This window comes from Xenopus laevis, chromosome 2L (assembly GCF_017654675.1).
Source record: "Xenopus laevis strain J_2021 chromosome 2L, Xenopus_laevis_v10.1, whole genome shotgun sequence".
Lineage (NCBI taxonomy): Eukaryota > Metazoa > Chordata > Amphibia > Anura > Pipidae > Xenopus > Xenopus laevis.
Genome location: NC_054373.1, coordinates 34,457,931 through 34,481,184, shown reverse-complemented (window position 1 = coordinate 34,481,184; position 23,254 = coordinate 34,457,931). Strand labels below are relative to the sequence as shown.

The 23,254-nt window shown below is 40.3% G+C and overlaps 1 protein-coding gene across 4 annotated transcripts in view; it reads right to left on the bottom strand.

Annotated features, from left to right (window-relative positions):
* supt6h.L (SPT6 homolog, histone chaperone L homeolog) overlaps positions 1–23,239 on the bottom strand; it is a 58,232-nt gene extending 34,993 nt beyond the window's left edge. The window contains exons 1-6 of one of the 4 annotated variants that reach the window (XR_005965300.1): positions 15,935–16,174; positions 8,010–8,125; positions 6,054–6,221; positions 5,149–5,219; positions 3,746–3,941; positions 3,549–3,633 (exon numbers count right to left, since the gene is read on the bottom strand). Coding sequence is in view for 3 of the 4 variants with exons in the window: in XM_041581723.1 (XP_041437657.1) it covers positions 3,549–3,633; positions 3,746–3,941; positions 5,149–5,219; positions 6,054–6,221; positions 8,010–8,106 (617 nt within the window). In the remaining variant the exon portion in view is untranslated. Of the gene's footprint in view, positions 1–3,548; positions 3,634–3,745; positions 3,942–5,148; positions 5,220–6,053; positions 6,222–8,009; positions 8,126–15,934; positions 16,175–23,109 lie in introns of those variants that run through there. The other 3 variants (XM_041581723.1, XM_041581722.1, XM_018246129.2) reach the window with 3 other exon arrangements.
* Between the last annotated feature and the right edge of the window lie 15 nt (positions 23,240–23,254).

Here is a 23,254-nt window from a genome sequence, read left to right as displayed (position 1 = left end):
AGCGAGTACACGCCAGTGTGGATCTCCCAGTGGTCTCCCTGATTTAAGGTGATTGGTCTTCAGCCACCAGCGCAGAGATAACCTTGTTTTGTGAGAAAGACGGATCTCTTGAAGTAGGGATCGATGTTTCCACATCGTCAGAATATTCCATTGAAGCTCTCGGAGATGGAACAAGGCTAATAGAACAGCTTCTATAGTGGAGATAATAATTTCCAGAACTTTCAAGCAAAACTTGACCGCGTGTGGTCGTTTCTGCAACAGTGACTTCACCAGCAGACGAAGACGAAGTGCCTTCTCCTGGGGAAGAGAGATTCTCTGTGTGTGTTGAATTGCATGCCAAGAAACACCATGGATTGACTGGGCGTCAATGAGGACTTGGTTAGGTTCAGCATCCAACCTAACTGCTGCAACTTGTCCAAGGTGATCTCTAGTGAGCGATGAGCCTCTGGGAGGGAGGGGGCCTTCATCAACAGATCGTCCAAGTACAGGGTAATGGAGACACTGCGGATCACCCCTGTGGCTGCGGCCATGATCTTGGTGAAGAACCGGGGAGCTTGTAAATTGGAAGTGATGATTCTGAAAGGCAAATCTCAAGAATTTCTGATGATGATGGAAAATGGGAACATGCAGATAAGTGTCCTTTATGTCCAGAGAAACCAGGAACTGCCCTGGAGTTATCGCTGCGATGACCAACCTGAGAGACTCCATTTTGAAGTGTCTGGACCGAATGAGTTTGTCTAGTGCTTTTAGGTCGAGGATGGGAAACACTGACCCATCCTTCTTGAGTACCACAAACAGGTTTGAATAGTAACCTTTGAAAAATTCTCCTGGGGGCACTGGAGTGATCACTTTTGAGAGGAGAAGGTTGGAAATGACCTTCTGGAATGCTGTGCTTGCTTGGTCCTGTCGGAAGTCTGCACATGAAGAAACGATGAGGGGGAGGTGACGAAAACTCTAGGTGATAACCTCGAGTCACCACCTCGTGGATCCAGGTATCTTGAACGAGCGTGCTTTTTGTTGTGCCAGGCTGCTCTTTGCTTATTGGCGAAGCGTCTCCGTGCCATGAAGGATTGCCTTGGAGGGGAGGATCTTGTGTTTTTCAATTGGGAGCCGCGAAAAAACATACTCCTGCGAAATGTAGGACAAGCCTTGGGTTGTGGAATAAGGGTGCTTTTACCCCCTGTAGCTTGGCTGATAATCTTTTCCAAATCAAGGCCAAAAAGGAGTTTACCTGTGAAGGGTATGGACGTCAGAGATTTCTTGGAAGAAACCTCCGTGGGAAATGGGTAGAGCTTCTGAAAACGGTTAGTTTGAAAACGCCTTTCCGGCTTGTCCCACTCTTGTTGAATAATCTGGTCAAGCTGTTAGTGGGAAGGAAAAGTTTTGCCGGAGAAGTTTTGCTTTGACGTTTGAAGAGTGTCTTGGCGGAATTGGTGGAAACTTCTGGTTCTTGAAGATGAAGAGTCTCTAAAACAGAGGAAATTAGAGAGTCAATGGAATCTGAGTGAGGTTTAAGTAGATCCTCCTCATCTTGGTCCGAGTTGGAAGAGAGCTCCCCTTCAGATCGGTCACCCTCGGTTAGTTTGAAAACACCTTTCCGGCTTGTCCCACTCTTGTTGAATAATTTGGTCAAGCTGTGAGTGGGAAGGAAAAGTTTTGCAGGAGAAGTTTTGCTGTGAAGTTTGAAGAGTGTTTTGGCGGAATTGGTGGAAACTTCTGGTTCTTGAAGATGAAGAGGAAATTAAAGAGTCAACGGAATCTGAGTGAGGTTTAAGTAGATCCTCCTCATCTTGGTCCGAGTTGGAAGAGAGCTCTCCTTCAGATCGGTCACCCTCATCGAATATGAAGGATGTTTCGAAGAAGATCTGGGAGGTGAATCACTATCCTCATCAGTTGGTGAAGGAGCCCTGCGTTTAGCAGGCCTGTCTCTGGGATTTTCAAGGCGTGACAAAAGTTTGTCTAGTGATAGCGTGTGCAGATGTGCACCTCCTATATAAAGAATGTGAGCCCCGCTGGGAGATAAAATTGAACTTACCCCAGAAGGGCCCTCTGTTCTCTGTCCTCCGGCCAGCCTTCCTTGCTCCCTGTGGGAGGAAGGGGATTAGTGGAACTGGATGGTCTGTGCAAGGCACAATAAGACCCCGGGGACAGATCCCATGTAGGGGTTGTCAGCAATGGACCTCTACACAGTGTAGAGGGCCTGATCAATCCCCAGGTGTCAGTCTAGCTGAGCAAGTTCAATTCCCCTTGAGAAAAAATAATAAAAAAAAGGAGAACATGTCCTAACCTCCTGAAGACACAACTCAAACTGAGCAAATCTCTGCCTACTGGGGGTATAGCCAGTGGAAGAGGAGCCAGTTGTGTACTGCCTCCTGGAAGTACAGCTATACCCAATGCCCCTGTGTCCCCCAAACAGACCTGGAGAAATGTAATGTATAAAGGCTGGAGTGACTGGATGTCTAACATAATAGCCAGAAGACTACTTACTGCTTTTCAGCAATCTTGGTTTACGCTGACTGGTTACCAGGCAGTAACCAGAGACTTGAGGGGAGGCCACATGGGTCATATCTGTTGCTTTTGAATCTAAGCTGAATGCTGAGGATCAATTGCAAACTCACTGAAAAGATATCTACCATGTGGCCCCCCCCATCAAGTCGCTAACTAGCTCAGAATTATAGAGCTGAAAAGCAGGAAGTAGTGTTCTGGCTATTATGTTACCTAACTAACTATATTAGAAACATGTTTTATTTTGCACAGCCTATTTACATAGTTTTTATTTTCACACAGAACTGTTCCTGTAAATAGATCTCACAGTGTTCACTTAACTGCCCGACACAATAATGGTCCAAAACAATGAAACAACAGATCATCATACTGCATAAAAATCTAATTCAGGAGCCATAACAATTCTCAACAAATTACTATTAATATATTTTATATTATGCTGAACTTTTGAAATGTTACTATTGCCATATGCTGTATGATGCATGGATTGATCTCAAAAGTATACATCTTTATTTAAAGATATAAAGCTGGTCAGGGAGAAAAAAAAAATAGTTATAGGCTCAGAAACAACAGATACTAGAGATACTGCTGAGGCTCGATTGGTACAGACTGTATATCCCTATACATCTCTATCTATACATATTAATAGTACAGGTATGGGACCTGTTATCCAGAATGCTCGGGACCTGGGGTTTTCCGGGTTAACGGATCTTTCCATAATTTGGGTCTTCATGCCTTAAGTCTACTAGAAATTCATTTAAACATTAAATAAACCCAATAGGCTGTTTTTGCTTCCAATAAGGATTAATTATATCTTAGTTGGGATCAAGTACAAGGTACTCTTTTATTATTACAGAGAAAAAGGAAATCATTTTTAAAAATTTTGATTATTTGGATAAAATGGAGTCTATGGGAGACAGCCACTCCGTAATTTGGAGCTTTCTGGATATCGGGTTTCCGGATAAGGGATCCTATACCTGTACAAAACTTTGAAATCATCATTTTTGTTTCCACTCGATCTATAAAACTTTTAAGAGACTTACGCATCAGTATATCCTGGCAACTTCTTCCTCCATTTGGGCTTCTTCAGTGGCTGTCCATCGTCATCAACAATGAAATCATCAATATCTAAATAATAAAGTTCAAATAAAAGCAATGGTTAAATGGCTTATTATATCGTCTAAAGCTATAAAGACATATGTCCTTCAATACCCCACCCTTTAAACATGCTTGCACACACCTGACTCATCATCCTCTTCCTCCTCTTCTTCTTCTGCGCCTGCAACGGGCTGATCCGCGTGATCATGTCTGCCCTCGTCTTCTCCATCCTGAAAGATTTCCTCAGCTATTGCCTCTTTCTCATGCTCCTCTTTTCCAAAGTCTTCCTCCTCTTCATCCTCATCATCGGACATCTTTCGAACTCTTCTGAACTTTTGCTGTGAAGCAATTTTTCATGTCTTATTAGTTTGCATCTCTGCAACTCTACTGCCCTACTGACAGTTACCAGTAGTACCCTGACCAGTTGTTTGGTCAGGGTACAGTTCAGTCAGTACCCATGAAAGAACCTTCACAAACAACTTGAAGCTATTTCAACTCGATGGAGTCAGTACTTAAGATTTAAAGTTTTTTTAAATCACAGGAAGGTCCCTACAGTTTTAGTTTGTAGGTAAAAAAGGACATTTATCTTATCCTAAAGTCTACTAAAAAGTACAGATTTTGTTATAAATGATCATCCTAATAAAAAAGTAAAATATATGCTTGCCAGCAAATATATATATATATATATATATATATATATATATATATATATATATATATATATATATATATATATATATATATATATATATATATATATATATATAACAACTTCCATATTTACTTTATGAACCAACAACCAAGATATTTCAACTTGGTTTTCTGATTTCTAATAATGGCCCCCAAAGGCCAGGTTTCAGCATATTCAGCCATCCAGCCCAAGTTAGATATTTATATATAAATAGCCTTAAATTGCACTGACTTAAGTGTCATCAGACTCTTAAGCAGTAGTGCTAGATCCATTCAGGTCCAGGTCAGATTATTAACACTTATAGGCTAAGGACAGACTGGGGAGAAATCAGCCTGATTTCATCCCCTGACCGCAAGACAAATTTTCTTGTCTGCTAGCGCCTAGAAGCCTTGTGTTGGCTCCGGCACAAACCGGAAAAGAATCGTGAGACTGTGCATTTTGAGGCCAAACATGTCATAAGTTGTCCAGTTCTTCTAGTGCAGAGCACCACAGATCAAGTTAGTCAAGTAGATGAGTGAAACAGATTAGTTTGACTGAAGGTGGGGCAAATAAGCACGTAAATACTGAATTGCATGCCCAAATCATATCATATCAATATTTCCTGCCAGATTCTATGATTTTAAAGTTTTTTTTATTTTGCATTTTTAAACAGACAAATCATACATCGTCACAGAAATAATACATGCATGGGGGGGAGGTCAAGGGCCTTTCACTACAGTGGCATAACTTGTATATCTGCATAGTACAACAGCAGGAGACAGAACAACTTTTGAGAACAAATTCCTTTAAAAAGAAAAATAACACCAGACAGGGCAAATAATTACTACCTGCAATAAACTTCATAATATACTTACACGTTTGACTTTGACACCCAAGTTCTCTTCAATAAGGTCGAAATCATCATCTTCTAGGCGATCATCAAATGCTGTAATGGAAGGGAATTCCATAAGTCACATAGAACACATACCTTTATTAACTAGACATTAATTCTTTCTTTTTGTTGAAAAGGATACATTCAATAATTACTGACATACATTATATATACACACACACACATACATACATATACACACACACATATACACACAATACTTGCAAGATCACTCAGCACTCTCGATTACATGTTCAGTGAGGCCTGGGTGCATGGGAGCATAACTGAAGCCATAATATTGTCAAGATGCGGGTTGCATGTGCAAAACAAGCATGTCAGATCAATCGAGATTTCCGGAGACATGGCTTCAGCCAGTTCTGTGCTGTTGTACATTCCAGTTGCAGAGACCCCATTCAATGCATAAAAGCAGGCATTACAGAGGTACCACAACACACTGTTTCATTTAACTATTAAACTCATTTTTAAAGAGCATGATTATACATATTTTCCATTGAGAAAAAAGAAATAGAAACCTTTAATACCGGCAGGACTGACATAACACAAAACCTTTTTAACATTCAAGAATGAGAAACAAAGATTTTATAGGAAATTAAGATCGAAAAAAAGGCTAGACATAGAATTGCTTGAACAACCTACAATCAATAATACTGCATATGCAATAATTACGAAGACATTTAGCCCATTACAGATATTAGCAGCTTGAAGCACGCTCACACATACACAATAGCATATAAAGCAATGACATGCCTGTTTGTATGAACTGTACAAGAGGTCTACACAAATGTAGCAGATTTTTGCATGCATGGATCGCAGTGAAGAAGGAACCCTATGGTATGATGAAATATGTGGTTATAAATGACAGCTTACTGTGCTTTCTCTTTTTGTGGCCAACTTCCTCATCCGAGCCACCAGATTCACTTCCCGCTGCTTCATCTTCTTCCATGTCGTCTTCGTCATCATCATCATTAATGAACCCTTTTAGGTTTCCCTGTTCATCCTGATCCTCTGGATTTTCTTCTTCTTCCTCCTCTTCATCTAGAGTCATGTAGAAACAATTAATATTTCATTCTTAAGAAACAAGTCAGATGCATAAGATGAATACGAGAAAAGTCAGGTTATAAACAGTTAATTACACTAATTTTTTCACTGAAGGGGATTATATACCTTTAGTAAATTTGTGTTTAACATATTTATTGCCTATATGTAAGATATAGTTAAGACTTTATGCCACATGTGTGGTTTTTGTTATTGATTGTGTTGAACAGTGCAGAACGGTGAAACTGAAAGTACAGGTATGGGACCTGTTATCCAGAACGCTCAGGACCTGGGGGTTTCCAGATAATGGATCTTTCCGTAATTTGGGTCTTCATGCCTTAAATCTACTAGAAATTCAATTAAACATTAAATAAACCCAATAGGCTGGTTTTGCTTTGAATAAGGATTAATTATATCTTAGTTGGGATCAAGTACAAACTACTGTTTTATTATTACAGAGAAAAAGGAAATCATTTTTAAAAATTTGGATTATTTGGATAAAATGGAGTCTATGGGAGACAGCCATTCCGTAACTCGGAGCTTTCTGGATATCGGGTTTCCGGATAAGGGATCCTATACCTCTACTTGCATTTTCTAAAATCCTTGGTTCTTCAGAGAAATTGTGGGAAAAGCAGTTCATCAATTTCCCAGTCATAGAACACACTTGTTTTGCCCATGTGCAGATTGTCTGTGCTATGCGTCTGCTATAGAGTTCAGTAAGTTGTAGACGACTGGCCACTACTAACTACAAATGGACAATAAGGCCAGCAAATGATAATGCATAGGAAAAAAGCAAATAAATAAAAATATACTTGTTTGTTTGAATATAACCGTGGGAAATGACTGGGTTCAGATTTAATAGGGATTAAGAAACAGAGCTGTCAATTGCTAATTTTGCAAATAACCTTAAAGGGGTTGTTCACCTTCCAGACACTTTATTGAGTTCAGTTATTTTTAGATTGTTCACCAGAAATAAAATACTTTTTTTCCAATTGCTTTCCTTATTTCATTTCTGCCCCTTTTTTCCAAAATTGAAGTGTAGTAATGTCCCTGTCTGGCATTTTAATCAGGCAGCTCAGTAATTCAGGTGCAGATTGTGAAAGGTTACAATTTGCTACATTCGTTGATACATTTCTCAGCAGCATCTGTGGGGGTATTAGCAACTAGTTACTATTGTATCAATTGAAAGAATCAAAAAATCTGCTCAGCAGGATTAGGAATGTATCAACTAATGCATGTATTTAGAACAATTTACAGAAACTGTGGACCCCCCCCCCCGAGTGGTTTTATAAAGGCATAAAAAGATGAAAAATGAATGGACACAAATAGAAAATAAGTGAAAAAAAAAAGTATTTTCGGATGAACTGATCTGAAAACAACTGAATTAAAAAAAAAAAAGTGAACAACCTTTAGAAATGGTTTGAGAATTACATCTTTCCATTTTTTCAAAAAAAAAATGAAAATGAGTGAAAATCCCCAAGGGTTCATGCTAAACACATAAAACTGCTTATATTTTGCTTATATGCAATTGGTTTACACATCAGTGCGTTTATGTCCAATACAACTCTCTATTCTACTGGTTTCTGAATGAGCATCAAGCTCAAGAAAATGTAGCATCTCTAGATAAATATGATGAAACACAATGGAAATAAAACACCACTCTGAACACTCATGAGTACAACCAGGGAGAAAACTGCACCCCAAAACTGCGTCTCAAACAGATTAAAAATGCCCGTAAGAGTCATTAAATGTATTCAAGTTTCCTCAGCTTTTAAAAATTAAACTCACCATCATCTTGTGCAAATTTCTTATTAGGTCTTTCAGCTACGTTTCCATCTTCGTATTCTCCCTCTGATTCCTCGGCTTCGCTTTCAACAAAATCCATGGCTATCAGAGAGCAAAGCCTGAAAAAAAGAATATTGCTGTAAACAAATGTATGTGTGCTATAATTTACCATGTCTCTTTATCCATTGTGTTTTTGAGTGATGCACTGTACAACAACAAAAGTATTAAGCAATTTCATCGTTTTTTATAGTTTTTTTTTTTAACTATCTACCTTCATCTGAATCTTTCCAGTTTTCAAATGGGGGTCACTGGCCCCATCTTTTATTTTTATCATTAACATGTATTTTTAGAGCGCCAACATATTGTGCAGCACTGTAACTAAATAACAAATACCCTGTAAGGTTACAAATGTATGGTTATTACTCATCTTTATATCCAGGCACTCCTATTCATAACCCAGTCTCTTATTCAAATCAATTCATGGTTGTTAGGGTAATTTGGACCCTAGCAACTGGATTGTTAAAATTGCAAGCTGGAGAGCTGCTGAATAAAAAGCTAAGTCAAAAACCAATAATAAAAACCAAATGCAAATTGTCTCAGAATATCACTCTCTACATCATACTAAAAGTTAAAGGACCAGTAACATCAAAAATATTTAAAAAAAAATGTTAGTATACATTGAAAAAATAAACACCAAGACAAATTAAACCTTAAAATTGCAAAGGCTTTATTAAGAAATAACTTAACGAAACTCCCCTTGCGCTCCTCTTCAGAAAATGTGATTGGGTGATCCATCGTGCGGCGGTCTATTTCTCCTCCATGCTTTCCTTATATGAGATAGCCAGGGAGGAGAAATCGAGTGTCACACGCTGGATCGTCGCCCAGTCGCTTTTCTACAGAGGAGCGGAGTTTCGGTTAGTTATTTCTTAATAAAGGCTTTGCAATTTTAACGTTTAATTTGTCTTGGTTTTTTTTTTGGTTACTGGTCCTTTAACTTAAAGGTGAACAACCCTTTTAACCTAATGAGCTAAATAACTGGTTTTGTTACTTGTTTCTGCGATCGGGGCAGAAAAAAGTAATTAACACTTGCACTAAAGTGCTTGAAAGCCTAAAACTGCACCACGTGCTTTGCTTAAAGAGTTTGTTAACCTTCCAACACTTTTTTAAGTTCAGTTGGTTTCAGATAGTTCACCAGAAATAAAGACTTTTTCCAATTACTTCCTATTTTCCATGTTTGACCATTTTTCTAATATTGAAGTGTAAGTCTAATTTTTCATTTTCTAAAGCAGCTCTGGGGGGGGGGGGTTGTCTACCCTCAAACCAGGGGTGCCCAAAAGGTAGATCGGGATCTACCAGTAGACCTTTAGCTGGTGATCAGAAGATCTCAAGATACTGACAACAAACAGCTTGGCTAATTTACCCTCCTATTTCATGCTTTTCATTCAGATATTTATTCTGTTAAAATTACATAAGGAATAGTTGTTTGTTAAATATAGCAATAAAAAAATCTCATAAATCAATATAATATTTAATTAATATTTTCCATGGAACAGAATGCTAACAATGCTTTTATGGATGTAGATCATCATGGTACAACATCACTAAAAGTAGACCTCGCATTAGTAAAGTATGGGCACTCCTGCTCGAAACTGTTCTAAATTAATACATTTAGTTGATACATTTCTTATTTTTGTCCCTGCTGAGCAGAATCTCTAGGTTTCATTACGGGCAGCTGTTAGAATTGATACAATAGTTGCTAATATTCCAGAGATGCTGCTGAGAAAAGTATCAACTAAATGTTGCAAAATTGTAACAGTTCAGAGTCTGCACCTGAATTACTGAGTTGCCAGACTCAAACACCAGAGACAGGGACATTCAACTTTAAACTTAGATTTTAGAAAAAAAACAGCAACATATAAAAAATGGAACGCAACTGGAAAAAATTCTTTCTTTCTGGAGAACAATCTGAAACCAACTGAACTAAAGAGTGTTTGGAAGGTGAACAACCCATTTAAAGCATAATATGGGAAAATATACCTGCCATTTACGAAGGTAACCCCCAGGATACAGGTATATATCTGGTATTGCTAACCTGTACTTCTACAAGACGGAAGTGCCAATAGGCTGGGGACCCGTTTAGATTTATCCTCCAGCCTATCAGAACTTTGCCCCTACACCCAATCACATCACTTGGCCCGGCACTGGTTGGGGACCAACACAAGCTATAAAGGGGGGCTATAAAAAAAAAGTGACATTAGGATCTATATTGCTGCACGATTTTGGAGTGCTCAACCTGCAAGGTATCCACTTGTTAAAATTGGTGGGAGCTCAACAAAAGTCCCCTTCCTTGTACGGCGACTAATGATGTGCGGGTTGGGATTTCCCCGATCTGCATAATGCGAAGATTGAACAGCACCATCAGCTCTTGAGTTATTTAAAAAAGCCTTTATTTATGCTTTTGTGGGCATCACCGCAACGTTTCAGGCCATGCAGCCTTTTATCTATTTCCCCGATCTGCACCAGACGCACACCCGACCCTAACCTGCCCTACCTTGGCCCGCGCCCAACTTCCGGGTTGCTTTTATAGACCCGCGCCAACCCGCCCCGCCGATGATATCACAAAAGGGGCGGGGTGCACAGGCGCAGAGGACGGCGAAGAGGACCCGCGGGTATCAGCAAAGAGGACCCGCGGGTATCAGCAAAGAGGACCCGCGGGTATCAGCAAAGAGGACCCGCGGGTATCAGCAAAGAGGACCCGCAGGTATCGAGTCAGCCCGCACACCACTAACGGGGACATAAGTCAGGGTTTATATTGGCATAGTAACAATTTCTAACTAAAATCTGGACTGTGTCACTATCCCTTTAGTAGTAGTAGTAGCAGCAGTAACAAAAAAAAAAATTAAGAGCTTTTCTTAGTAAATAAAAGTAGGTACCTGCTTGACAATAGATGCCACTTATAAATAAAACCACACGGTATAACTCGGTAAGCATTTTACCATTGTCATAGAAGCCACTGCTCCACTGTTGTCTATGTCTTATCTTCCGCAAGGGCTTTGGCAAGAGTTCTCACAAATGTCGAGAAAAGTATAAAGCAATGCCAAAAGAGCAGAGAGATTTCACTATATACGCAGGCCTAGAAGAGATGCCGATGAATCAAAAATAATCTGCATGCTTTGCTTAAAGGGTTTGTTCATCTTCCAACACTTTTTTTCAGTTCAGTTTGTTTCAGATAGTTCACCAGACATAAAGACTTTTTCCAATTACTTTCTATTTTTTGTTTCAATTTAAAAAATAAGAGAACAATCATCAAAATGCACACTTTGTTTAAACGTTGCTCTCATCTTTTCTTCAGGGCAGATACACACAACAGCGATCGGGATTAGGACGGCATTACAAAATTGTGGAACGCTGAGGGGACATTCCAGCAAAATCACAATTGTGCAGCCAGAAGCTAGAGTAGAACAAAAAAACCGGAGTCACATGCCTCAAAGCATCTTTCTTTGCATTATTTTCCAAAACCACATCCTGCTTTTTGACATTACATTTTCAAATGTGTTCCTCTACCATCAACTAGAAAAGACTTTTCACTAATGTCCCACAATGCAGTTTGTCCTTCTGCATTTCTACACAGATGGACAAACAACCTTGTGTGACATTAGCATGGTTAAATAAAGGAGAACTTAAGGTAAAATCACTGAGGGGGGGGGACAAAATGCTAGATGCCCCCCATCTATTATAATTACTTACCTGATGCATGTATTATAACATGCTATTAAACGGAACAATTTTGCATCTTAAAAGGCCAAAATAGAGAAAAAAAAATGGAAATGACTGGCAACCCACTTCCATTTGATTCCCAAAGGAGTTGCATTTGGCTGTTTAACTTGCGCATCATTCTGCACTTTGATTCATAAATAGTTCTAATCTGAAGGAACAGGTAAGTGAAGAACAACATATAATGATGCCATCAAATGGGTAACTGTGGGTGGAGTCAGTCCCCAAAACGTCAACTGGGATCTCACTCAATAAATTGGTTTAAAGGGGTGGTCAACTTTAAGTTAACTTAGAAGCAACTTTTCAAATGTCCATTTTTTTTTTTTTTTTACAGTTTATGAATTTTTGCCTTCTTCTGAATCTTTCCAGTTTTCAAATGGGGGTCAAAGGCCCCATATAAAAACCAAATGCTCTGTAAGGCTACAAATATATGGTTATTGCTTCTTTTGATCGCTCATCTTTCTTTTCAGGCCCTCTCCTATTCATATTCCAGTCTCTTATTCAAATCAATGAATGGTTGCTAGGTTAATTTGCACCCTAGCAACCAGATTGCCAAAATTGCAAACTGCAGAGCTGCTGAATAAAAAGGTAAATAACTCAAAAACCACAAATAATAAAAAAATGAAAACCAATTGCAACTTGTCTCAGAATATCAGTCTCTAAATCATACTAAAAATTAATTTAAAGGTGACAAACTCCTTTAAGATTCTTGCACAGCTTGGGCTGGGAGTGTGCTTATGTTATGCACATTTATTGGATTGTTAATAAGCTCCTTTTCACAGTAGAGTATACACTGAGCACCTCCTTTTTGTGGTTAATACAAAGAAATAAGGAAGAGGAATTCGTTTGAATTACAGACACCTTCCAACTCTTCAGCCCGGGAAGCTGAAGAAGTTACTTTGGGGATAGGACAAAGAACCAACAGACATTGATGTAAGCTGTGTCTCCAGCCTAAGCAAAGGGAAATTCACCCTTCACATATCTCAGCTAAGGGTCCTGCATAAGGTTTGGACAAATCTCTTTGTGGCCTTTAAATTAATCAGATGGGTACAGTGAAGGGATTATCCATTGGGTCGGTACCCAAAAATAGGTTCCCATGCTGTTAAAAGTGGGTTTCAATGATCCCACAGAATACAGTTTGTCGCCTTATATAGGAAATTATCATAATAGCAAGGTGCACACCTGGATCTGAACATATATTGGGAGAATCAGCTTTGATACCCTAGGTATGAAAGGTTATCTAGGTTACCTAGGTAATTTGGCAGTCCCATGAAAAACGATTAAAAAACACTGGTCTAGTGTGATCAAGCACAAATATCAAATCTGAGTCAGGATTAGTTGCAGCATACTGCATCTTTAATAAGGACATAAAACCCAATCTCTTTGTCAGCACAGTCAAATAGAAAGAGGATTTTCATCCAATGAAATGCAATATTTCTTAGACAAAAAATATATTATTGAGCTGCATCCGTATTGTCCTAATTTTTACAACAGCAAGACATAAATGTTGTAGGTTGAATGAAGCCTCAGTAGGTGAATTGTAGTAGCTCTAAGGCTAATGCAAGACACAACACTTCTAAGCAGGCGGATAAATTCTCTCTCTACACAAAGAATCAGCTCCTTCTTTGCACGCAGCACCTGGAACCATTGTGTCCACCTGGGTGCAGGCACAGGCAGCAAATTTTTCACAATCTGATGCATGTGCCTGGAAGGGGGCAGGCAAAGAAGAGGCTGATTCTTGGTGTAGAACAGTGATCCCCAACCAGTGGCTAGTGAGAAACATGTTCCTCACCAACCCCTTGGATGTTGTTCCCAATGGCCTCAAAGCAGGTGCTTATTTTATTATTCCCAGCTCGGAAGCAACTTAGTTTAATAAAAACCAGGTTAACTGCCAAACAGAGCTTCCTGTAGGCTGCCAGTCCACATAGGGGCTACCAAATGGCCAATCACCGCAATTATTTTGCACCACCCAGGAAGATTTTTCATGCTTGTGTTGCTCCCACACTCTTTTACATCTAAATGTTGCTCACTGTGTATAGCTGACTTCAGGAAAAAAAAAAATTGCAACAGTAACATAAATTTTTTATATTAAAAAACCTTTATTGTACAGATGGCCATTTATCAGTAGAAATAATAACAAAGTGTTAGACCACTGTGGGCCTTTATCAAGCTTGTTTCTATACAGGACTGGTAATCTTCTAGCCCTCGATAGGGGAGCCTGAGTTAGAAAAGCCAGGCCCCCTGCCAATACAGCCAACGATTATATCAGGGATGTCAATTCTGCAACCTTCCAAATTTTCTTAAGCCAAAGCACATCTTGTGAAGTTTATTCGCAGTTTAGGGCAGAGGCACACAGTCAAATTCTGGGAGATTAGTCACCCGGCGACAAATCTCCCTTAACAGCCTTCCCGCCGGCTAGAATGTATATTGTCAGTGGGATGGCACTCGGAGCTCTTCATTTTCCGAAGTCGCCCAAAGTTTCATCCTCTCGGAGTGCTTCGTTTTCAGACGTCACCCGAAGTTTCAACTTCGGGCGACTTTGGAAAACGAAGCGATCCGAGTGCCATCCCGCCAGTGATTTACATTCTAGCTGGCGGTAAGGCAGGTTAGGCAGTTCAGGGAAGACTAGTCGCCCCGAAACGTGATACCGATTGTCCACAGGGATGATCATGTGCAGGGCCGGAACTAGGGGTAGGCAGCGTAGGCGACTGCCTAGGGTGCAATCATGTGGGGGCGCACTTTTAAGGGGATCTTTTTTTTTTTAAACACTGGTTTGCGTGGCCTTTAATAGTTTGCAATTTTATAAACTGCTTGTTTCAACCCCCACCTCCCTCTTGGCAGCTTCTAGCACAGGTAAACAGATGATTAGGGGCAATATGATGGATTTTTGGCTGCTGCTGGCACAGGAACATATTTGGGGGCAATATGATGGATTTTTGGCTGCTGCAGGCATAGGTACATATTTGGCAGCAATATGATGGATTTTTGGCTGCTGCTGGCACAGGTACATATTTGGGGGCAATATGATGGATTTTTGGCTGCTGCTGGCACAGGTACATATTTGGGGGCAATATGATGGATTTTTGGCTGCTGCTGGCACAGGTACATATTTGGGGGCAATATGATGGATTTTTGGCTGCTGCTGGCACAGGTACATATTTGGCGGCAATATGAGGGATTTTTGGCTGCTGCTGGCACAGGTACATATTTGGCGGCAATATGATGGATTTTTGGCTGCTGCTGCTGGCACAGGTACATATCTGGGGGCGATATGATGGATTTTTTGCTGCTGCTGCTGGCACAGGTACATATTTGAGGGCAATATGATGGATTTTTGGCTGATGCTGGCACAGGTACATATTTGGGGGTAATATGATGGATTTTTGGCTACTGCTGCTGGCACATGTACATATTTGGGGGAAATATGATGGATTTTTGGCTGCTGCTGGCACAGGTACATATTTGGGGGCAAAAGGATGGATTTTTGGCTACTGCTGCTGGCACAGGTACATATTTGGGGCAATAGGATGGATTTTTGGCTGCTGTTGGCACAGGTACAAAGGGGGGCACTATGATAGGTGCTGGCACAGGTACATGGGGCAACATGATGGCTGCTGGCACAGGTACAGGGTACAATGTGAATGGTAAGGTGGGAAATGGTAATGCAGGGCCACCGGATGGGGGGCACAAATTCAAGCTCTTGCCTAGGGTAGAAAATACCTTGGCCCGGCCCTGATCATGATGTGAATGATATTCCTACATATACAGAATGCTGTAGATATGCCCCTGCTTGATGGTGAATAAATAGAACAGCTGGGGAGGTGCAGGTTAGATATCACATACTGAAAATATGCTACGTAATGAAACATTTTTTTCAGGTTAATCGCCAGCCTCCTCCCAAATGGGCCTCCTGTTTTTCCCTTTAAAAGCTGGTTTCCCTTTGTTTTCCTGCCAGTGCTATTTAGAGTCGCAGCAGAACATACAGGCTCTGTTTAGCATGAAGACAAGCGCATAGCATTTGGGGCTACATCATCCTCCGATACTAATGGCCACGCAAAGCCTGGATGTCGCTTCAGTAGGGATGCGGTGTGGGCCCCTACGGACTAGGAGGCAGATGCAGCGCTCTATAGCACAAGCTGCCGGGAAAGCCTTACCTGCTTTGCTTCTAACTATCCCCCTCCGAATGGAAGGCTAAAGCGCTGCCGAGCTGTCCCCTCCTAAAACAGTACTTCTTTCTGAAGAACTTGTCCAAAAATGGAGGAACAACTCTAACGCAGAGCCTGGCTGATAGAACGCAGAATAGGCAGGTGTGAGGTCATTTCCGCCAGCCGCTCCATCGCCCTTCGCTTACATTGCGCATGCGTGGACTAGCGAAGTAAAGCGTTTACAGGGACGTCTAACTGCTTTGCTTTTAATCGTTTCCTTTCCCACACTGGATACCCGTCCCTATATGCCTTCTTTTGTTTACCCCCTCAAGAACTAGAGTGACGGAAGGACGGCTCACTGACACAGGACTACATCTCCCAGCATTCCGCGATAGCACGCTGAGAATTATTATTACGCAACAGCTGGAGCACAGAACACTCAATACGTTGTGTGGCTTGTGGCTTGTTTTGCATTATAAAAGTTTATGTACAATCTTCCATAGCTGGACCCCCCCCCCTCCCAAGAGTCATTATCTTAATAGACTATTAGGGCAGCCAGAGACACACACGAAGATTCAGGGAGATTCAGTCGCTCAGCAATAAATCGACTTTTCTTTGGACAACTAATCTCCCCAAAAAGCCTTCTCGCCGGCTAGAATTGAAATCGCTGGCGGGATGGCACTCGGAGCACTTAGTTTTCCAAAGTCGCCCGAAGTTTCCTTGTGAGGCAACTTCGGGCGACTTTAGAAATCGAAGCGCTCCGAGTGCCATCCCGCCGGTGATTTAGATTGTAGCTGGCGGGAAGGCAGTTGGGGGATATTACTCGCCCGAGAAATAGGCAATTTGTCGCCTGGCATCTAAATCTCCCTGAATTTTGCGTGTCTGCCCTAAAAGGAGAAGGAAACCCTTTTGAAAAACCCCGTACCCCCCCACCCCACATAGACCCTCCTCGCTAACTAACCCCCTGGGAAAATGGCCCATACACCACACTTACCCCTCGTCGCAGATTCTTCCAGAGGAGTTGCACTCATCCATCTTCCGCGTCCTCTGTAAGCTGACTGGGAGATCTGTATTTCTGCACATGCGCAGTTTGCGATGGCTGCACATGCGTGGAATTAAACGGAAATTGACGATCTCCCAATCAGCTTACTGAGGACGCGGAAGATGGATGCGTGCAACACCTCTGGAAGAATCTGCGACGAGGGGTAAGTATGGTGTATGGGCCATTTTCCGGGGGGGTAGGAGGGAGGGGGGTCTACATGGGGTGGGGGGTATGGGGTTTGTTGCAAAAGGGTTTCCTTCTCCTTTAACAAGCCATCCAGAATGAACGATTAAAGGAGTTTTTCACCTTTGAGATAACTTTTAGTACGATAGAGATATTCTGAGATGATTTGCAATTTGTTTTCATTTTTTATTATTGAAGGTTTTTGACTTATTCAGCAGCTCTTCAATTTGCATTTTAAGCAATCTGGTAACTAGGGCCTAAATTACCATAGCAACCATGCACTGATTTGAATAAGAGACTGGAATCTGAATAGGAGAGAGTCTGAATAAAAAGCAGCAGTAACAATACATTACAGAGCATTTGTTTTTTTAGAAGGGGACAGCGACACCCATTTGAAAACTGGAAAGAATTAGAAGAAAAAAGGAAATAACTATAAAAAACAAATATAGAACAGCCAATTCTAAGCAACTTTTCAATTGGTTTTTAATAACATGATAAAAATGACCTTAAAGGTGAACCACCCCTTTAAAATGCCCATAGTAGCAAGGGGTGAACACCACCAACTTCACATAAATTACTTATCTGTTCGACACTGTTCTTTATTAAAATTGATATGGATGCATCTTGACTTTACTGGTCACATAGTTTTGATCTTTGTTTTATTCATGTTAATGTTATTATCTTGATTAAGCTGATTTAATACCTGATATTAATGCTTTTCTTTCCTGTAATTCTCCAGACTTATAATACAAATTTGAAAATAAATAAATAAAAAAGGGATATGTAACTCCATGAAAGATTTTCTTCTTTATGCGACACAACAATAGTGAGGGAGTGCTGCCTGCTGCATATACATGATCTCACAAAATAAAGTAGACATGTTTCTCCGTGAATGGTAGAGTTATAAAATCATCCAACCTGGCTTTATCTCACAACCAGTAGAATCAGATTTTGCAACCTGCACTGTCCCTTGCAGTTGGGTGCAGTTGCACTGTCCCTTGCTGTTGGGTGCAGTTGCACTGTCCCTTGCTGTTGGGTGCAGTTGCACTGTCCCTTGCTGTTGGGTGCAGTTGCACTGTCCCTTGCTGTTGGGTGCAGTTGCACTGTCCCTTGCTGTTGGGTGCAGTTGCACTGTCCCTTGCTGTTGGGTGCAGTTGCACTGTCCATTGCTGTTGGGTGCAGTTGCACTATAAGATTTTGTGGGATACCTATATTTATCTGACCAATATCTCCTGTATGGTAATGACATATTGCCCACTGGCCAAAGGAACATATACATTACAAATGGCAGTACATGGGTTACTGCATCTGGGAAAACCGAGAGCCTTTTACTACGGTACATAAACCCCGTAAGTCCAGCCACCTTTCTATCTTCATTCTAAGAGCTGAAATTATTATAACAGCAGGAAGTAAAAAAGAAAAAGCTGCAGTTCCCCTTAGCTTTCTAATAATGGTATTCGCTACATCAGTAGATTACATTTTCTGAACCAAGTGATACCCTACAGTGCATAGATATTAGTTCCGGTCATCACATATATAACGCAAAATTGTATTAAACAGTTTTATTGGTACATGTATGGCATTAATCTGGATAACAAAGTGCTCTAGATATATTTACTTATATACTGAGAGTAATTAAGCTGTATCAACAGGGCAATAGTTTGCTCAGGCAGTTTTGTTTAATGATTAAGAGATTTTAGTTCTAGGAATCAAATTAATTTCAAGGAGATTTAGCTCATTAGGCACTGGTTTTCCAACTCTTTCAGGTAATACCTAAAAATTAAAGTGTTTTAAAGAAATGACAATATATTGTACTGTTGGCCTGCACTGATAGAGCTGGCAAGTTTGCGTCAGAAACTCTACTAAAGTTTATATAAACAAGCTACTGTGTAGCCATGGGGGCAGCCATTCAAAGTTGAAAATAGAGAAAAGGCACAGTATACACAGCACATATAGTAGATAAAATCTGTAGGATACAATGGGATTCTTCAGAACTTATCTGTTATCCATAGTGTATCCTGTGCAAATGGCTACACAGCAGCTTGTTTATATAAATTATAGTTGTGTTTCTGAAGCAAACACACCAGTTTTACCAGTGCAGTACACTAGATTATATGGTAATATCTTTAAAGGAGAAGGAAAGGCTGAGTTTACTTGGGGGTGCCAAAAGTTAGGCAACCCCACGTCATTGTATATATTTACCTGAAAGCCTGGGCTGTTGCTCCTATCAGCAGAAAACCGCACCAGTCCGGGGGTTCTTCTAGTGAGCACCACGGAGCGGTCGCTTCTTTCTTAGCACAGGTGTGAAACCAACTTTAACAAAGAAGTCGGCTATTTCGTTCTACTGCACATGCGTCTGTCCCAGGAAATATGATGATAGAAGAAGGAAGTCGATCACTCCGTGGTGCTCGATGAAAGAACCCCGGACCGATGTAGTTTTCTGATAGGCTAAGTCCTGCCCCAACATCATTTCAGGTTGAGCATCTTGCTACTTCTACAGGTCCCAAGGTACACAGGCCCCACAGGTAAAATTAAATAAAGATATAAGAAAAAGGGTCTTAAAAGTTTAATAAAATGATGCCCATGGAAGAGAAGATAATTTGGTAAGTGCCCAACACTGTGGATGTTGCTCCCAGTCAGGGTTGTGTAGTCGGTACATAAATCTTTCAACACCAACTTTATGGTACCTCTGACTCCTCTTTATATGAAAGTAACTAAAATAAAATGTACTTTTGCTCTGCATTGGTAAAAACTGTGTGTTTGCTTCAGAAGACTACTACAGTATAGATTAAATAAACAAGATGCTATGGTCATGGGGGCAGCCATAGTAGTATAGTTGATATAATCAAGCTTCTGTGTAGCCATGGGGGCAGCCATTCAAGCAGCTGGAGAAAAGACACAGGTAACATAGCACACAAGAGATAAAACACCATTATATTGGACAGAGTTTATCTGGTATGTGCTATGTAACCTGTGTCTTTCTACTGCTTGAATGGCTGCCCCATGGCTACACAGCAGCTTGTTTATATAAACTATACTAGTCTTTCTGAAGCAAACACACAGCTTTTACCACTGCATGCTAACAGAATATTATATGTTAATTATTTAACAACACTTATTTTTTGGTGTTACTGTTCTTAATGTAAATTCCATGTTGACTGATAGAAGTTAAAGGACAAGGGAAGTTTATTTCTCATTACCCCTTTATCTAACAGAGTGCCACTTTTTGTACCTGATCATTAAGATACAGCTTCAAAAATGCACTCCTGTGTCTTGTAGTGCCCAGTGGAATAGAACGCTATTTCCTCTCAGCACCGACATTTTCCTTCCTCTGATGTTATAAACATGGCGGTGGCATCCTTAATGCACATGCACCAAATCTCTTCCTTCCCCTTGGAGGCGAGTACGTCTAGAAAGCTTGTGCGCTGTTACAACTTGGTACAGTAATGCGCAAGTGCTGCCTTCATGTTCAACAAACTGCACAGACTCCCCAGTCTTGGTCTTACTGCAGGAGCGTTGCATGCTGGGAATTTCAATTCTGGAAGTCAGCCTTTTTTTCTAATACAACTCTGCAGATCTGACAAACGGCTTAACATAGAGCGGACTTCAAAAAAAGGATGGCAACACAGGAGGTATGACTCTCAAAGAAGACTTCTTTATTACACTTTGCTTGTCCTTTAAGTACACAACATACAAGGTATTTTATCACTGCCAAAGCTCAAAAATATAAACCACATACTCTGGTAATTCTAAAGAAAAATCAAAGTCAAACTACATAAACCAAACACAACTGGAAAACCTAAAACAACTTATATTTTAATTGAAACTAGCATATAGCTGTATAAAAGCTGTTAAATGTAATCCAAAATTAACTGTTTAATTAATTGTTTTTAGAAACAGAATTGCTTCTGCCAGATCCTCTTTCATAGAAGCTCTTAAATCTGATTTGCTTATTTTCAGAGCTTGTATTTAAAGTTATTAGGAGTCAGAACATTTTTGGCGACTCCGACTACAGATATCCAAAATTATTCCCGATTCCCTAGCTCTGCTCCCAGTGGCCTCAAAGCAGATGCTTATTTTTACATTCCTGGTTTGGAGGTACGTTTAGGTTGCATAAAAGTCAAGTTTAATGCCAAACAGAGCCTCCTGTAGGATGCCAGTCCGCATAGGCGCTACCAAATAGGCAATCACAGCGCTTATTTGGCATCCTTAAAAATGTTTTGCATGCTTGTTTTGCTCCCAAATATTTTTACATTTGAATATGGCTCACAGGTAAAAAAAAAAAAAAAGGTTGATCCCTAACTTAGACTAGGGCTGATTTATGAATACAGGTAATAGCCTGCACAAGTGCAGTTGCCAGTAGCAATCACTCATCTTTACTTTCATTTTTTAACTTGTACAAACCCTCATTTTTTAACTTGTACAAACCCAATTGCAACTGCATTAGCACAATTTAGCACCTATTTCAGCACCTATCCAAATACACACCTACATGTAAAGTAACGGAGTTGTACACATTTGATCAGAGTGTACTTAGCATTTCCTGATTTTGCTCTACAATTTATCTGTACTGACTTTGAAACCCATTCCCAAACATATAAAGTAATCAGCAGAGCAAAACACATGTTGGCTATCCCTTATTAGCATTACTACTATGCTATTACTAGTAATGTAACGTTGAGCACATGTGTATCATGTAGATCATTTATAGAAGTCAGTGACTTTTTTTTTTTTTTTTTTTTATAAATCCCATACAGTCCTGTCTCCCCTGCTTTAGCTCACAAGGTTTGCAAAAATGAAAACTTAATATAAGCTTCATCATATTGATAAGAAATTTTCTAAATATAATTCATTAAAAATTCAGTAATTTGTAAGCAACTTCATTATTTCAGAAACAGTACAACATGTTTAATCCATTATATTCAGGAAGTTTCATATTTCAGTATAATGAAGCTTGTATTAGACTTTCGGTTTCACAATAGTTTCATCTTTAAAGGGGTGGTTCACCTTTGAGTTAACTTTTAGTATGTTGAATGACCAATTCTAAGCAACTTTTCAATCGGTCTTCATTATTTATTTGTAGTAGTTTTTGAATTATTTGCCTTCATCTTCTTCTTCTCTTTCCAGTTTTCAAATCGGGGGGGGGGGGGATAACTGACCCCATCTAAAAACAAATGTGCTGTAAGCCTACAAATTTATTGTTACTGCTACTTTTTATTACTCATCTTTCTATTCAGGCCTCTCCTATTCATATTCCAGTCTCTTATTCAAATCAATGCATGGTTGCTAGGGTAATTTGGACCTCTAGCAACCAGATTGCTCATATTATAAACTGAAGAGCTGCTGAATAAAAAGCTAAATAAGTAAAAAACAACACAAATAATAAAAACCAATTGCAAATTGTCTCAGAATATCACTCTCTACATCATACTAAAAGTTAACTCACAGTAACTGTATTATTTCAGAAACAGTACAACCTGTTCAATCCACTATATTCAGGAAGTTTCTTATTTCAGTATAATGAAGCTTATATTAGACTTTCAGTTTCACAATAGTTTCATCTTTGATACATACATTTCTTTAGGGATATCTACAGTGGTGTAATTAGATATTACTGGACCCCACAGCAAATTATTTTTAAGGCCCCCAAAATGTCTAGAAGTTGACCTGTTTTACAAGTATTTATTGAAATTGCATATGAATTAGGGCCTCATGGGGCCCCTAAGCCTCCTGGGGGCCCCTATGCCTCCTGGGGGCCCCTATGCCTCCTGGGGGCCCCTATGCCTCCTGGGGGCCCCTATGCCTCCTGGGGGCCCCTATGCCTCCTGGGGCCCCTATGCCTCCTGGGGCCCCTATACCTCCTGGGTTCCCCTGAAATTTAACTGGCCTCCTAAGAGTCCCAACTAGGCCTAAAGTCGTGTATCTAAAAAAAGAAACAGTGATTCTCCAACAATCTCACCCTAAACAGGCTCCAAGCTTTCCGGGTAGAGGAAAGCACTGGTATTAGCCGCGAGGCTGCCTCCACTTCCATTAGCATCCCTGGCAATGCCAATGGTCCCGACTCCCCCTATTTCCGTGGAATTGTATTCATTCCGATTCTTTAG